Below are 14,864 nucleotides of genomic sequence, written 5' to 3' on the forward strand. Positions count from 1 at the left end.
TTATTCAACCAGCAAATACCTTGGTCCAACGTTCAGCTCGGTGGGGGGGACTGAATTCCACATTCAGTTCACCTCACCGAGCTATTGTTTGACACAAAGATGGCAAGGTGAATAAGGCCCATGGGCTCGGTTCACTGTGAGGCACCGCCACGCTTTTTCTCCTTGTTGCATTCTGCCACCTGCTTGAGAGAGTGAGAGAGAGAGAGAGAGAGAGAGAGAGAGAGAGTCTCTCTCTCTCTCTCTCTCTCCCTCTCAGACATTATTTTATCCATTCACCACAGCAATCTTCTACTAAATATGGCATGGCGAAGCAGGGTTTGCCATTTTTGCTGTTATTAAAGTAGGTTGAAACATGACGGAACCTGACAATTTCAGAGCGTTGTTGATTATTACACAGCAGCACAATAACAACCTGTTTTCATTCACACAACTTGACGTACCAGTTGAGTAGAATCAAAAACACACACTATGTACTGTATACGCCTATCCTGTTTTAAATACCTGCTACCTGATACCTGCTTAATTTCCCATGAGATTAACCATACATATGTGTGGATAATCATTGTAGGACCAGTTTTGTGCTCTTACTCATCCAACCTTGATCCCTCTGTAGCCCCACTCCATCCAAAAACAGATGGCCTGTACCACACAGCAGTGTTTAAAGTAATGGTTTACCACATGGTTGCAGGTGTGCATTTTCAATATAATTAACACAATTTTCCACAGTGACACTTTATTTCTGGTGTTGTGGGTTGTGGGTGTTGAACTGTTTTCATTTGTAAAAAACTTAGTTCTCATGCAAAGGATGTCATTCAGCACCAGAAATATGTATATATATAACTTGCATGACCACTGCCATCATACTGATTGTTATTTGTGTCTTTTGCACATTCCTTGGTGGCTGTAATGGTCAGACAGCTTGCCACTATATACTCTCCTCTAGAACCCACATCCCATGTGGAGTTTTCCCTCTTTTGGCTGAATCTAAATGCAGAGCTACTGCGAGCAGTCATCGTGGTCACATGTCCTTCTGTTGGTGTTTTTATGGGCGTCATGGCTTCCCTTAATATGCCCTTTATCGTTTCAATGGCCTGATGTGCCTGATGAGATGCATTCACAAGTTTTGCAGTATCACTTGGCCTAACAAAAACAACCTGGAGTAATTTTCATATTGAGCAATACGATAAAATCTTGATGTGATGTTGACAGGGAGATCCCAAATTTTAAGGCCTTGTTTTTTGGCTTTTTTTTTACTCACTTTCCTCGTTAACATATACATGCTATAGTTTCAACTCAGTGCAACAAAACATTTTAACTAACTGACTTAAGTTTGATTTGTGTAACCGTGTCTATGTTGGCAGTTAAAAATAAAGAAGGAATAGATTGGTATTCGTAGTAACTCTGGGGTACAATTTCTGCCTGCAACAGCGTACAATTAACTTTTTTTAACAGCCAGACAGAAGATAGCGTGATACTTAATCCTATGTCATAAAAAAGGCTGCTATAAAACAGGTTTTTTCATGCCAACATTAAAAAGATAGCCATTTAGGCTGCTATAGGCTAAAGGGCGCTGAACACAACAGCCTAAGAAAGATTTAAGCCAAAACAGATGGATACAATATAGAAATACAACCAGTTTGGTGTGTGTGGTCGTGTTGGATCTGACAACCTTTGTCAAGGCCATGGGCATGTGGGTGCCTGTTTGTCTCTCAACTGTCACGCTCGATGTCTAGGTAATGTGTACGTGTTGGAATCAAGTTAACCTTTGAGGGAGACTGTTTCTCTTTTCTGATTTCTGATTTCAAAAAGTTAACCAATTGATGTATTAAAGTGATAGTTCTGGGTCCTTCTGTTTATAGAATAGTGATAGTTCAGGGTTGGAGGCCCGGTCAAATCCCAGATTCTCAGCTCTTACTAGAAGTAACCAAATTGTGCTTAATGGTTTGCAGAGCAAGAATGTACAGAGTGATGAATGTAGCGCTAACGGTGCTCAGAAAAATGTTCTCGAGCACCGTTTTAGATTCACTGATCAAATAGAGAAGAGGAAAATTTTAACTTCGGAGAAGCTTGAATGGTGTTATTTACCCACTCTAATCAGTGGCAACCGCTTCCATTGATTTCAACCAACCCAGTAGGATGCTAATTGAACTTCAGAGAGCCCTGCCCCCATAAATACATATGAAGAGAAGAGCTTGTGGAAACTAGTAATTAAGTAATTAAATATTACACAACGAGAAACACATTTCTTTTTGTAGGTGTGCTTGTTCTAGCAGAGCCCGACAATTCTCAACAGTTTTTTCACACATGGCCTTTTATGCAGAGCGATCACAACCTGTGGTGTCAATTGATTTAAGACTCTGAGACGTTCAACTGTTATAAGGGCAAAAGAGGGCCCTGTGTTTTAAGTCTAGCTCCGACACGAGTGTTATGCGTATGAAGCGGGCCTACGTGCATTTACAGATTAAGGCAACCTTCTGATCTCCTGCTCAAGGCTGTCTATTTTCAACCCCCTCGTGTTTGATGTGGCGGGGCACCAAATAACTAAGGGCAGGAGGGTGGGGTTACCTAAATGCCCTTATTTTATTTCAAATTGCAATGAAGGAGGAGGGGGGTTAATTCTGCAGAAAGTGGTTATGCTGTTCTATATTTGCCCCTTACCATGTGGTGGCGGTGACTCCACCCTCCACACATGTCCCACATGAAGCGACTCCAATATAAGAGTTTATGAATGGCCCGCTTCTCTTCATTAGATTTTTCCTTGGTCACCGTGCGACGTATCTAAGACATTGCTGCCAACATGGAGATAAATAAACAGCCCTGCCTTGACCTCACCCTGCATTTAGAAATGGGCCAGTGACGAAGGAGAAATGGGGTGGCGGGGGGTGAAGTCGGTGTCACTGAGGTGGAACAGGAATGTGACTTTGTTAGTAAGCTAACAAACAAACAAACAAAGCCTAAAACAGAGGGGAGAATGGGACATAGAGAGGTACAATGATGTGTAGATAACAAGGGAAAATGTAGGAGAGAGGGGAAAAAACAGGTGCATAGAAAGAAGGGAGAGAGTGGGAGACAGACAGGGAGAACGAAGTCAAAGGATGCAAAGAGAAGAGGCTGGGAGAGATGCAGAGAGAAAGACTGTGTGCACGTTTAAATATGAGAGAGAGAGAGAGAGAGAGAGAGAGAGAGAGAGAGAGAGAGAGACAGAATATCCTCCTGGGGTTGAGGCAGGCGGGCGGGGTCAGGTGGAGGAAAATGGCTTTGACCACATTATGTGTAGTGCTGGGGTAATTGCTGGGTTCAGGAACCTAAATAGATACGTGCTCCCCAGTGGTAAACATACTGGAAGTTAGCCCTGCTTCCTCAAAACGGTCCCTGTGGCTCGTTCCGTCCAAGACTAACTCCCTGTGCCTGACCAGCCTGAATCACAAACATGTGGTGGGAAAAGTAAAGAATGGGTGGGTGGGGATGGGTCATCATGAACAGGCCTGAAAAATACTTGAGAGACTGTAACTGGGATTAGGGAGTTTGCCCATAAACCTGAATTCACTGGGTCTATTGTAAAGAGAAAAATCGTGAAATTAATATTGTCTCATCTGCACTGACTTTATTGTTAATAATAGATCAAATGAAACACCATTCTATTCCTGACCTGACATTCATTGGGGAATATGTGTAAATCTTTTAGAGTTGATCATATCTTCGGTTTCAAAAGATATTGTCATTGGATACTGCATTTAAGTTTTGTACAGTGTACCATTTACTATTAAGTTGTCAAGTAAACTCTTTCAACTGACAGTGAGTTCGGATTAATTCAACCAGGAGCAGGTAAAGGTTATGTCAGTTTGAAGGCGGTGGACATTGTGGTTTGAAGTTGAACCCTAAATCTTTTAGCTGCGAGTCAGACACTCTAGCACTATCCTGGTCCCTGGTTGATATGAAGTAAGTAGTACAAGTTTATGTATTGGGAAAACCACACAACCCTAGTTATAGAAGAAGCATTATATGGCATGATCCTAATATCACGTACATCAGAAAAAAATAACATAACATGCAATAACTGGGAGTTGACATTTATTGTGACAAAATGCACATGCAGGAGTGTATGTTAACTAACAGCCTGACAGACCTGGAGATCAACCCCCTGTTTGAAAGACACTAGCCATGAGGCTTATGTCAACAGGGACACAAACCTTCCCCACAATCCTCACACAACCATGCAAGCCAGCTGCAGATTCAAACGTCAGCATACATTTGAGCAACCCAAACAGCTGCTCCTACAGAACGGATCCCAACAGCCTGCTTTTCTCTTCTTGTACAGCTTCCTGCAGATCGACATCAGAACGCGAAACAGAAAGTGCCTAAAGCGTGCAGAAGGAAGGAGTGATGTACATTGTGCCCACAAACCTGGAGTCCATAATGATGCTTCAACAGCAGGAAAAATAAATAAGCATAAAACAAAACCACTTATTATTTTTAGGTTAACATGGCTAGGCAATGGGCTTTTCATGCTTCAATAACGTTTACAAGGCCACTCATTGTTGGAGCTGGGCAATGTAGTACATTCCACTACAGGTCTCATTGGTATAAAAAGCAACTTCTGTTGACTGCACATTATTTGATCATAAGCGTTTCTTCAAGTGATCCCCCCCCCCACACACACATCTGTAGTACATAGGTACAGTAATATCTCTTTCGGCTTTCTTAAAAGCTACGTTTTCACATGCACAGACACTAACAGATTACCGCAATAGTTTCCTTTCATACCAACAGAAAGGAACAGTGTTGTCCCACCACAACGACCCTACAAGAACAAACAATATGCAATATGACTGTTGAAGACAATTGTTTATTAACATTCTTTCATTTAAATAGTAAAGCACTTTAAAGTGTTTTATCAGAAAATATCTTTTTGAGGCCAGTAGCCCCTAATAAATTATTATCTATCTTTCAAGCCCAAAAACTTTCTCTTGAGGGTTCCAAGGTTTGCAAGTCCTACCTAGGGTTAAAAACCTTATTTTCAATCAGACTTATTGATTTGTCTGTTAACATTTCTTCACTGCTTACAAACTTGTAGCCAAACAGTTTCAACGTCGACCCACAAACCTTCTGAACGACCTGAGCTACTTTGAAAGGTATATTCAACCTCCATTTTTCTACTTGTTCCGAGGATTTCTTCTGCGTTGAATAAATGCCACCAGTCTCCTTGGAGGCCTGTGTGTTGCTAAGGATCCAGGCCTTCACCTTTGAAGTGAACGGAATTCCAGCAAAATTGTACATCTCCACAGCCTTCTGCAGGGGGAACCGGGCGATGTCCTCATAGCGCACCAACATGTAGCGCCGACGCAGCCACAGTGGCTGCTTCAGGCCCAGTTCGGCCGACATCCTCAGGTTGTTGCAGTTCCCTTTGAGCTTACTAACCTCCACGTCGTCGATGGGCACGTCCCCATCCTCGGCCCACTGCTTCCAGTTCTTGTATTTGTCGGCGAAGGCCACCATGCGAGACGCCAGCACGGCCCTGGGGTCCCGCACCAGCTGGATGAACCTGACATCCAGGCCCGGTTCCTCGGCCAGCAGGCGCAGGGTTTGCAGTTGCCGCACCCTGACCAACTTGATGGCCCTGTGAGCCTTCTGCAGGCAGGACTCCGAGGCCAGGGTGAGGTTGAGAGGGCCGCAGCGTCGGTTCTTGCAGGAGTGATGCTCAAACACGCCTTTGACTGCCGGACTGCACACAGAGTCCTCACACAGGGAGCTGCTGGAGCTCCTGCGGAAGAGGTCGGCGGTGACGTGGGCCACCGGCGCCGGCTCGATGAACCTCTCCAGCAGGGAGAAGTCACAGAGGAAGAGCTGCCGGAGAACCTCCGGGTAGGCCCAGTTGGCCGCTGTGCTGTTGACGCCGCCGGTCGCCAGCGTCAGCATCTTTTCCACGTGCCACAGCGGCTCATACAGGTAGAACATGTTGTCGCCCTGCTGGTTGAAGAACTCGCCCATGAACGAGGAGCCCGAGCGGGTGGTGGACAATAGGAGGATGTGCTTCCGGCCGCCCGAGCCCAGCGGCTGGTGCTGGGTGCGGTTCTCCAGGCGCCGTTTCAACAGGGTGAAGGCCGGGTTTGGCTCGCGGGGGGATGCGTTTTTCAAGCTCGCTGAGCCGTTGTGTCTCAGCAGATCACGGGAGGACAGCACAGGTTCCAGAGGGGTGCGAGGCGTCTGCCTTAAGGTGAGCTTATCGGACACCCTGAACACATGGGGAGGAGTCACAATGGCACGTTATTTGGTAAACACGAAAAGTATGCGGTTCTTGAAGTGAAACTTAGCACAGGACATATAGACGTTTTATGTTGCTAAATGGATGTCAGGTTAGTGAGCTGTCCTTGGCGCAAAATGGTAAAAGAAACGGAGAGGCTGTTGAAGAAACACAAAAGCGCTTCATTGATCACTGAAATAGGCTTACCTTGAAATTATGTTGTTTTCCTTCTCGATAATAACAAGTGCCAAGAAAAAGACAATGGATATTGTGTATTTGATCCTCATCCTTGGATGTAGCTGTGGTTGGATGTACTGTTACAGACTGCTTCTTAATAGGTTCTGCCAATCTCGAGAGCGTTCGGTGGACTTCTTAAAGAGCCCTCCACTTATTTACATTCCCCATTGTGGCTGATGCTTCTTCCTGTCAATGAAATGAACATTAAACTGTCAGTCACAGTGGAGGAAATTATAGAACTTCAACTGTCCTTAAAGATGCAGCGTCGGTTTTCGGTTTTATGACACTATCATTTGTCAGTTCAGACCAATTGTGACGTACACAACAATAATATTGGTAATTGAATATGGTCACGACCCCAATGGATATTCAAAACGGCTCTCTGTCTAGGCAGGAGTCGAGACACATGAGTGGTAACAAACCACAGCTGGCAGGCACCTAGCTTCTGGCCACGTGTCCGCCATCTTGGATCTCTCAGGTGACCATAATCAAAATCAATCAAGGGAGCCACTCCCACAGTTAGCACGACAACCAGTTACACACCAGCTTAACATTACCCAACAGTAGGATCATGACAATATTAAGATCCCAATTTTACCCAATGCCCATAATTTACCTTAAGGATGTAGTTGCTTGGGCCCTTGCTGAATATACAGCTGTAAGCAAAAACTATTTTGGTACTTCCCCTTTCTGGAGTTAAAGATAGAGACTACGACTTTTGAGACTGATTTTGAATATAGTTATCTAAATAACCGGGTCTTGAAAGAGAGCTTCTTTGGAACCTTATTGAGTCAGCTTGTGTGGAGGACCATGTTATCTTTAAACACACCAGGGAACTACAGGAGCATGCTCACCCACCAAGCATGACCTGCTGCACCACAACAGAGCAACGTTGACCTTAAAACCTTTGCAGCTCATTGCCAAAATTTGTCATTGATTCATTTTGGCTCTTCAATATAGACAACAGACCATCCACAGTCCTGTTTCGTCTGAGCCTCCTCAAACTGTGTTGTGCCCTTAACACCACCAGTGGGGACCTACAAACAGGCCTTTTCCAGCTGCTCCTGTATGTCAATAGTGGGAGTAGATATTCACCTCATGGGTGGCATGGCTAGAGCATGGCAGCTGATACTAAAGTCAACGTAGACCTTCAACTAATATGGAAACCAAAAGAAATTCTGATTGAAGTTGGTGTTTCTGCCACAGTTGGGTTATTTCTTTATAATAGAAGGGGCCCATAAAAGAACACAGTTGAAATTCCTGCATCGACATTGAGCCACAATGCCTGCCACTCGGATTTCAATACAAGCCTGTAGCCCCTGCAACAAAACATGCCAAATATGTAACGCAATATGTAAATGGACCATGACTTCAACAACCGCATAAGGGGACACACGAGTATTGAGGATATCAATGACTTAGTTGTTAAAGTATCAAATAGTCAGACTAACTACCATAGGTCAACGCCATGGCAACCACACAGTAGGGGAGGCTTTTAGATTTCCCATTTAAACAAGCCTTCTGTAGGAAAGGAAAGTACCGTGATGCTTGTAACATGGCTAAAACATGGTTGTAACATGGCGGCAGACTGCTGTACCGTGTTCAACTCTTCTAAACGTCTGGACGTCCAGTTCTCACATCCTGCTGCTGCGACCTTTAACCCGGGGACATAGTCCGGGCAACGTAGCCCCACTCCTTAAGGCCCACAAACTAAACATTGGGAATAGTTGCACACGGCCTGTGAAATTCTGTGAGATAGTATGGGAAGGTTTAGGGTTCCCGTATAACACTGTCAATACGCAACGATGACGACGGCTTATGAAATGGTGAATGGCGGTTTGTACTGAGGGACAGTTGGGGGGATATTTCAGGCGGATGGGAGGGGGTTACCCATAAGGAGGGAATCTCAGATCTCTGTTGTTCACCACCACGGTGCATACGGAAAAAACACAAGGACCTCTGACCATAGAGCATAGGTCCCAAAGGCTAAAAGGCAAGGCATGAACTCAAAGAATCACTCACACGTCATGGTTATCAATGACTAAGCAAAGCAACTAACAATATGTTGCTGGTCGTGTATGCTCGGAGACACAACATGCTCCCCGTAGACCAATTACTCTTTTATTTTGGTTGGAAACGCTGACAGTGTATCTGAAGAAACCATGGATGCGCTACAATGAAGCCTCTTTTTTTCTAGTTTTATTTCCCCCTCATAGCTCACTGACTTTAATAAAACATTTGGGGGAATTGTGACCTACCTATACTGATATAGGTCACATTGATTGTGATTAAATAAAAAATGACAGTCATGCATATTATTAAAAAACATACTCTCAATACTATGTTTGGTAAAATCAGACTATAGCTGTGGTGGAAAAAATATGCATCTTTTCTCAAATATGTTTCAGAGATGGAAGGAAGGAAGATAAAGCTATATTCTAGTTCACCAAAGTATGTGGCTGCAGGTTTCATCATTTATATGGTATGCTAGATCCTCCCAAATTGCCTACGCTTATTTCAAAATACTTTTCCTGTGTAAAACCACCATTAGCTGACATTCCTGAATATTCAAAAACCACTGAGGCATGAGACACATTTGATTATCTGCTCATAACGAAACCGTGAATGCACCATTTATCACCTTGTTACAAATTATATTAATAGCTGCCTGTTATTTAATGTAAATCCTTTGTGACAGGAAAATTTAACATCAGTCAGCCATACCAATTGTAATTCGGTTTCTATGGAGGGTGTAGGCTGAAGCACACTATTTCGTGCGTTAAATATAATAGGACACATTTGCTCACACGCACCCCACTGCAAGTGCAATCTCACACAAGTGTACATGAGGAAACAATGAAGCTGAAATATATAAGATGCCATTTGAAATCCGTTGAGTTAAGTTATATTGCAAAACAAACATAGTTCACACACGTTTGGGTTGGACCTATATATGATAGGAAATCGTTTTTTTGTGAAAGCGTGTTCAAACTATAAACATCGTTTGCGAAGTATGGTAATAGACCCAAAATCATCAGGCAATACCCACCGTTCAATCTGTTCAACGCAACAAGTTGCTGCGAAAGATAGCGTGACAGCTTACATCCTCTATGAAACAGTTCCTAAAGTAAAGTTTGTCCTGCGTGGGCGACTCCAGAAAGGTAAAATATCCCCATTCTGTCAAAAATCTAATACCATTTAAATTATCGATATTGATTTAACGTGAACTAAAATTAAAAAAAAGTATTAGTTCTCGATAGTTACGTCTTGTTGCGCTCTCATTTTCCCAACCCCTCTCCAGTTTGAGATCGTTCAATTGAGTTGCAAGCCGGCAATTGCAACTCACTCAATCACAGGGGAAACTTAGGTCAAGCAAAACACCAGCAGGAGGCCTACATGCTCGATGCTGTCTACCTTCACGTAAAGTGCCTTGTTTATTGACTTGTTCATTATGGACAAAAATGGACAATAACTTTTTATGTATTTTTGTTTTAATATTTTAAAATACGAATTCGAAAGTCATTTTCAGGGAGTACATACTATTACTCTAGAAATTAAGGAGGCAAATACCACCATCTAGTGTACAACATTATGTTGTGCGTTTACATTTCTGGATTATTTCGGGTATACTTATTGCATACAAAGGTTTGCGAAATAAAGTTTATTATATTTAAATGTAATATATTAAGTTATACACATTTTAGTCAGTATGTTGTGTGTTTTCTGTAGGCCGATATATTACATAGCTGTTCCAAACGAACTACAATTCCCAGCATCGGTCCATTAGTAATGACGTAATCAGAGACTCTTCAGGAAGGTTGCAAATTCTGTTGCGTCAGTAGCTTGCGCACTTACATCAAGAAAGGTGAACAATTTTCTAATCTGTGTTGGTAAGTAATACGAATACAATTATTTTGACCGTCTAACAAGGTTATTGATGTGAATGGCGTATATGATGTGTCATGTTATCCATGTACATCCTATATTTTGTTATTATGTGTTTACGCCAATGTGATTAAACATGCTCCTCTTAACTGTTCGGGTCAAAACTGACAAACATACCTTTGACCGGAATCTTGTAAATACCTATTATGTTGTCATCTGTTTATTGATCTACGTTTGCCAACAGAGAACAAAACAAATCACAATGTTGGTGGCGAGACTAGCCTGCCTGAGGGCTCTCCCGGTGGCGGGGCTCCGTCCCGTGTTGGCACAGGGCACTTCTGCCCTGAGAAGCCAGGCTATGCCCACATGGCAACCTTTGCTCAGGAACCATCAGGTATATTTCATTTCCATTGTTGAGGTCTGGCTCGTTTGTATTCGTTTGATTAAGCAGTGCCATCTATCTAGGAATTTTTACTCCCCACTTCTATGTGTTTTCTTAAAATATGGTCTCTACCGCTTCCAGACACTGGAAGTGGGGGCATGCATTCAGCCACATCTTTTTAATGTGTTCTTCACTGCTAGCTAATGTGGATTGAATGGGGGGGACATTATGATCCGGATTCCTGCCTTAGCATTAAACATAATTGGCCAGGAATTATTCTACTTGGTTTTGGATTTTGTAGTTGTAAATCTGATCATACTCACACTGATCTAATATCAATATAGTTTACAAAGCTTCAAATGATGGTGTGTTATCATATCAGTTATATAACTTGCATTAAGAAATGGTTAATGTTTGTAATGTTTTGTTGTTGTGGGCATGTGTGTACTTTTTCCTTTACTAGGGTTATTCCACCAAGGCCAGGTTTGGTTTCCGTCGCAGCAAGACCACCAGAGACCAGCTCAAGGAAGCAGCCTTTGAGCCAGCATCAGAAACTGCCATGAAAAGTGAATACAGCCACTTAACCCATCAAATCCCTTACTTAGTGTGTGGACTAAGGTGTTGTCAATACAGACCGAAAAAAAACACCTTCATGTCTTTCTTAAGAGTTTTGGAGCCACAATCTTCTTATACCACCGTTCTTGTAGCATATTTTACTTGTATCGTTAGTTAATAGTGCAGTTGAATCTGATAGTCAAAGTGGATTAGGGTGAAGCACTAAACGTGTTGTTGACTTTGTCTGTAGTTGATGGCATGGGAAGGATGATCCTGGCTGGAGGAGCAGCTGTCGGTCTTGGCGCACTGTGCTATTACGGACTAGGCATGTCTAACGAAATTGGTGCCATTGAAAAAGCAGTGTAAGTCAACCTAAACAGGCACACTATTGTCAGGCGTCTTCACAGATACAAGACAAACCCGATACTGGCAAACAATACAGTCATTATGATTTATACTTTGATGATCGCATGCATGGCGCACCTGAATATACTATTTATCTAATTGACTTGCATACCAATACAAAAAAAGTAGCTTGTAGTTTAATGCTGTTAAACTATCACAATTTGTATCTATTATTCAAAATGTTAGGAATAATTTGAAATATATAAAACCCTACACAAGCAAGTATTAACCTACACCACCAATATATGAAGTACATCCTAAATCATTAGGCTATTCAGGTAAGCGTTGGACGTGTTTCTTTATTGATGCCACCATCATCACCATGGTCTTGTCTCCTCTGCAGGATCTGGCCGCAGTACGTGAAGGACAGGATCCACTCCACCTACATGTACTTTGCAGGCAGCGTTGGCTTCACAGCCCTGTCTGCCGTGTTAGTGAGCCGGACGCCGGCGCTCATGGGTCTCATGATGAGGGGTTCCTGGCTTGTAAGTCAACCTCTTTCCATCATGCAATGTCCTGGTTGTGATCATCCACTTGTCTACTTATCTACCTGCGCTTGTCTGCCTTAGCCTTCTCCAGACACATTTAGTTTCGGATCAGGTTCGGTGTTTCGTGTTACCGTTGTAGCTTGTAATAAGTTTTATTCCAGTTCTCCTGATATATATATTTTATCTCCCTTTCTTACATTTCCTACTTTGACAGGCAATCAGCCCTGTGCTTATCTGCAATCCTTTTCTCAGGGTTTTTCCCTACTCGTAATTAGTATTGCCTTTGTCATTTGATAACTGGATATTTTCTATTTAGCATTCTAATACCTACATTGCTTACGTTCACAGGCAATAGGAGCTACGTTCGCAGCAATGATTGGCGCTGGAATGCTGGTCAGGTCCATATCGTATGAGCAGAGCCCTATGCCCAAACACCTTGCCTGGATCCTCCACGCAAGTATGTTTCTAATCAGACAGCGTATGCTGTCAGTATGTAACCGGTTACTTCTAGAGCGCAGTGATTTGGCTGTTAAGTGTAGATGTTGTGTAACGCTCAATTTTTTTCATCTCCTGTATCTTACCGACTGAAATATTAGTCTACGAATTACTACGCATTAATGAGCAGCTTGAAACTTAAATTTGACTCTAGACGGAAACTAAACTTGAAGACCAGACCATGAATGATTAAGCACAAATGTACATTTATTTTAGGGATGACTATGAAAAACCATCACTTATTTTATTTCTCATCCCTAAGGTGTGATGGGTGCAGTCATAGCCCCCATGACTCTCCTGGGAGGGCCCCTGATGTTGAGGGCCGCCTGGTACACGGCGGGCATCGTTGGAGGCCTCTCCACCGTGGCCATGTGCGCGCCCAGCGAGAAGTTCCTCAACATGGGCGGCCCTTTGGCGGTGGGCTTCGGAGTGGTGTTCGCCTCTTCCATCGGTTTGTAAAACGTCATAAGATCTTCAGTAGGGGTGGGGGAAAAAATTGATTAACACAGTTAAAACAATAATGAATCACAATTCATTATTGTTTTTAAAAAAAAAATATAACGCCTTTTTGTTTAAGGTTTGCCTTTTTTTGTTTACCTTAATGCAATCACTTCTTCAAATACCAAAATGACAATCTTCTATACACTTAACTCTGCTTTCATGCCACTATTTGCCACACCGCCTTTCTTTGCGCACAGCGGTTGGAAGTACATTTTGAAATAAGCACTCTGATGTACTGAATCGATTATGATTTGGGAATCGTATGTACTGAATCAAGGTTTAGATTTAGATCAAATTGTGACCCCAAGAATCTAATTCCAATTGTATTGTAAGACACCAAAAGATTACTGTCCTTCAACTTCATCTTCTTTATTTTATTACTACTGTTTTAGTCATTTATCAACCGCTTTAATGCGAATCGACACCATAACCACCTGCCTATTGACGTGGTTATTAACTCTCCTCCCTCGTCTTTCGGTCCACCTCCAGGCTCCATGTTCTTGCCCCCCACCTCCATGTTCGGAGCAGGCCTGTACTCTGTGGCGGTCTACGGAGGCCTGGTCCTCTTCAGTTTGTTCCTCCTCTACGACACGCAGAAGGTCATCAAGAAGGCAGAGACATACCCACTGTACGGCGTTCAGAAATTCGACCCCATCAACGCGTAAGTAGCTGTGAATCTGGAATGTGAAGCCAATGTAAGCTTCACTGGGATTTACTCATCCTCACCACTAGACTAACATGACTCATATTTTGTATATCCACATTAATAGTTTGGATTAAAACAATGCTTTGTCGACAAGACTTTGTGGAAAGACATGACAATGTGTTATTTTCTTTTCTGTAGGTGTATGGGCATCTACATGGACACATTGAACATCTTCATGAGGCTTGTGATGATCCTCTCTGGGAATGGAAGGAAGAAATAGAAAACCACCGCCCGCTGGTGTTTGTGTTTTCTGCATCAACCTTCAAATACTCAAACACCTTGTTCAGTCTACTAGCAGCATACCTACAACCAGCCCTCTTGTTGTTTTAAAATTAAATCAAGTTTATGAACACATTGTGGAAATGCTTGCTGTGCTCTGGGGAAAAGTGCTTTTGTTCGTTTTGTCAATTTTGGTATTCCAAATAACGTACAAAAGTTTTATGAAAAGAGTTAAAAATACAAAAGTATTTGTTATTGCTCTCGCTTGCAGAGGATGAGATTTGTCAGCATCTCTTGGGGTCTTTGAGATTTCTGAATTGTGTTCCAATTTTTTATGTCTATTTATTTTTACGAGGGGATCATCCTGTTTTGGGAAAGAGACAAAGGGGAAACTCATGAATTTGAGATGTGGAAGTGCTCAGACATGTGTTGTATTTAGCTCATTATTATACAGTACACAATCTACAAATGCTACTAGTAAGGTGGGGTTAATGTGACTCCTGCCAGATCTATATCTTCATTTCGGAAATCAATAAAGATTACAATTTTGAATTCTCTTTTTTCCTCTGTTTGCATTAGGAGAACATGTACTGTAAAAAAAAATGGGTGTTCTATTCGTACACTTTAGTACAATTTTGAGTGATTGATAACAAGTAATTTATGTTTACTTTAACAAACTCACTTTAACTGGACAAACTGGCCTGGCGGTAAGATTATCCTCAACAACACCTTACTCCTTGTCTAATTTGA

General features: G+C 42.5%; 2 protein-coding genes across 2 annotated transcripts; one reads left to right on the forward strand and one right to left on the reverse strand.

Moving 5' to 3' along the window:
- Positions 1-4,735: 4,735 nt before the first annotated feature.
- Positions 4,736-6,551, reverse strand: LOC307090177 (carbohydrate sulfotransferase 3-like). The gene is made up of 2 exons (XM_079756752.1): positions 6,449-6,551; positions 4,736-6,232 (listed from the first exon to the last, which is right to left on the reverse strand). The coding sequence occupies exons 1-2, from the start codon at positions 6,526-6,528 to the stop codon at positions 4,993-4,995; spliced, it is 1,320 nt and encodes a 439-aa protein (XP_079612878.1). The 5' UTR covers positions 6,529-6,551; the 3' UTR covers positions 4,736-4,992.
- A 3,749-nt stretch (positions 6,552-10,300) lies between these two features.
- ghitm (growth hormone inducible transmembrane protein) lies at positions 10,301-14,666 on the forward strand. Its single transcript, XM_079757440.1, has 9 exons — positions 10,301-10,368; positions 10,608-10,757; positions 11,209-11,311; positions 11,551-11,662; positions 12,049-12,190; positions 12,542-12,650; positions 12,951-13,139; positions 13,679-13,850; positions 14,034-14,666. The coding sequence occupies exons 2-9, from the start codon at positions 10,626-10,628 to the stop codon at positions 14,113-14,115; spliced, it is 1,041 nt and encodes a 346-aa protein (XP_079613566.1). The 5' UTR covers positions 10,301-10,368; positions 10,608-10,625; the 3' UTR covers positions 14,116-14,666.
- The last annotated feature ends 198 nt before the right edge of the window (positions 14,667-14,864 follow it).

Source organism: Pollachius pollachius, assembly GCF_949987615.1.
Source record: "Pollachius pollachius genome assembly, chromosome: 19".
NCBI lineage: Eukaryota > Metazoa > Chordata > Actinopteri > Gadiformes > Gadidae > Pollachius > Pollachius pollachius.

What these genes read in the sequence shown, in the direction of transcription:
- LOC307090177 (XM_079756752.1), bottom strand. Translation starts at nt 6,528, where the DNA reads ATGAGGATCAAATACACAATATCCATTGTCTTTTTCTTGGCACTTGTT. An exon ending in GAAAACAACATAATTTCAAG is followed by an intron (nt 6,233 to 6,448) that starts GTAAGCCTATTT and finishes CCATGTGTTCAG; the next exon opens with GGTGTCCGATAAGCTCACCT.
- ghitm (XM_079757440.1), top strand. Translation starts at nt 10,626, where the DNA reads ATGTTGGTGGCGAGACTAGCCTGCCTGAGGGCTCTCCCGGTGGCGGGG. An exon ending in CTTTGCTCAGGAACCATCAG is followed by an intron (nt 10,758 to 11,208) that starts GTATATTTCATT and finishes TTCCTTTACTAG; the next exon opens with GGTTATTCCACCAAGGCCAG. An exon ending in AAATTCGACCCCATCAACGC is followed by an intron (nt 13,851 to 14,033) that starts GTAAGTAGCTGT and finishes TCTTTTCTGTAG; the next exon opens with GTGTATGGGCATCTACATGG.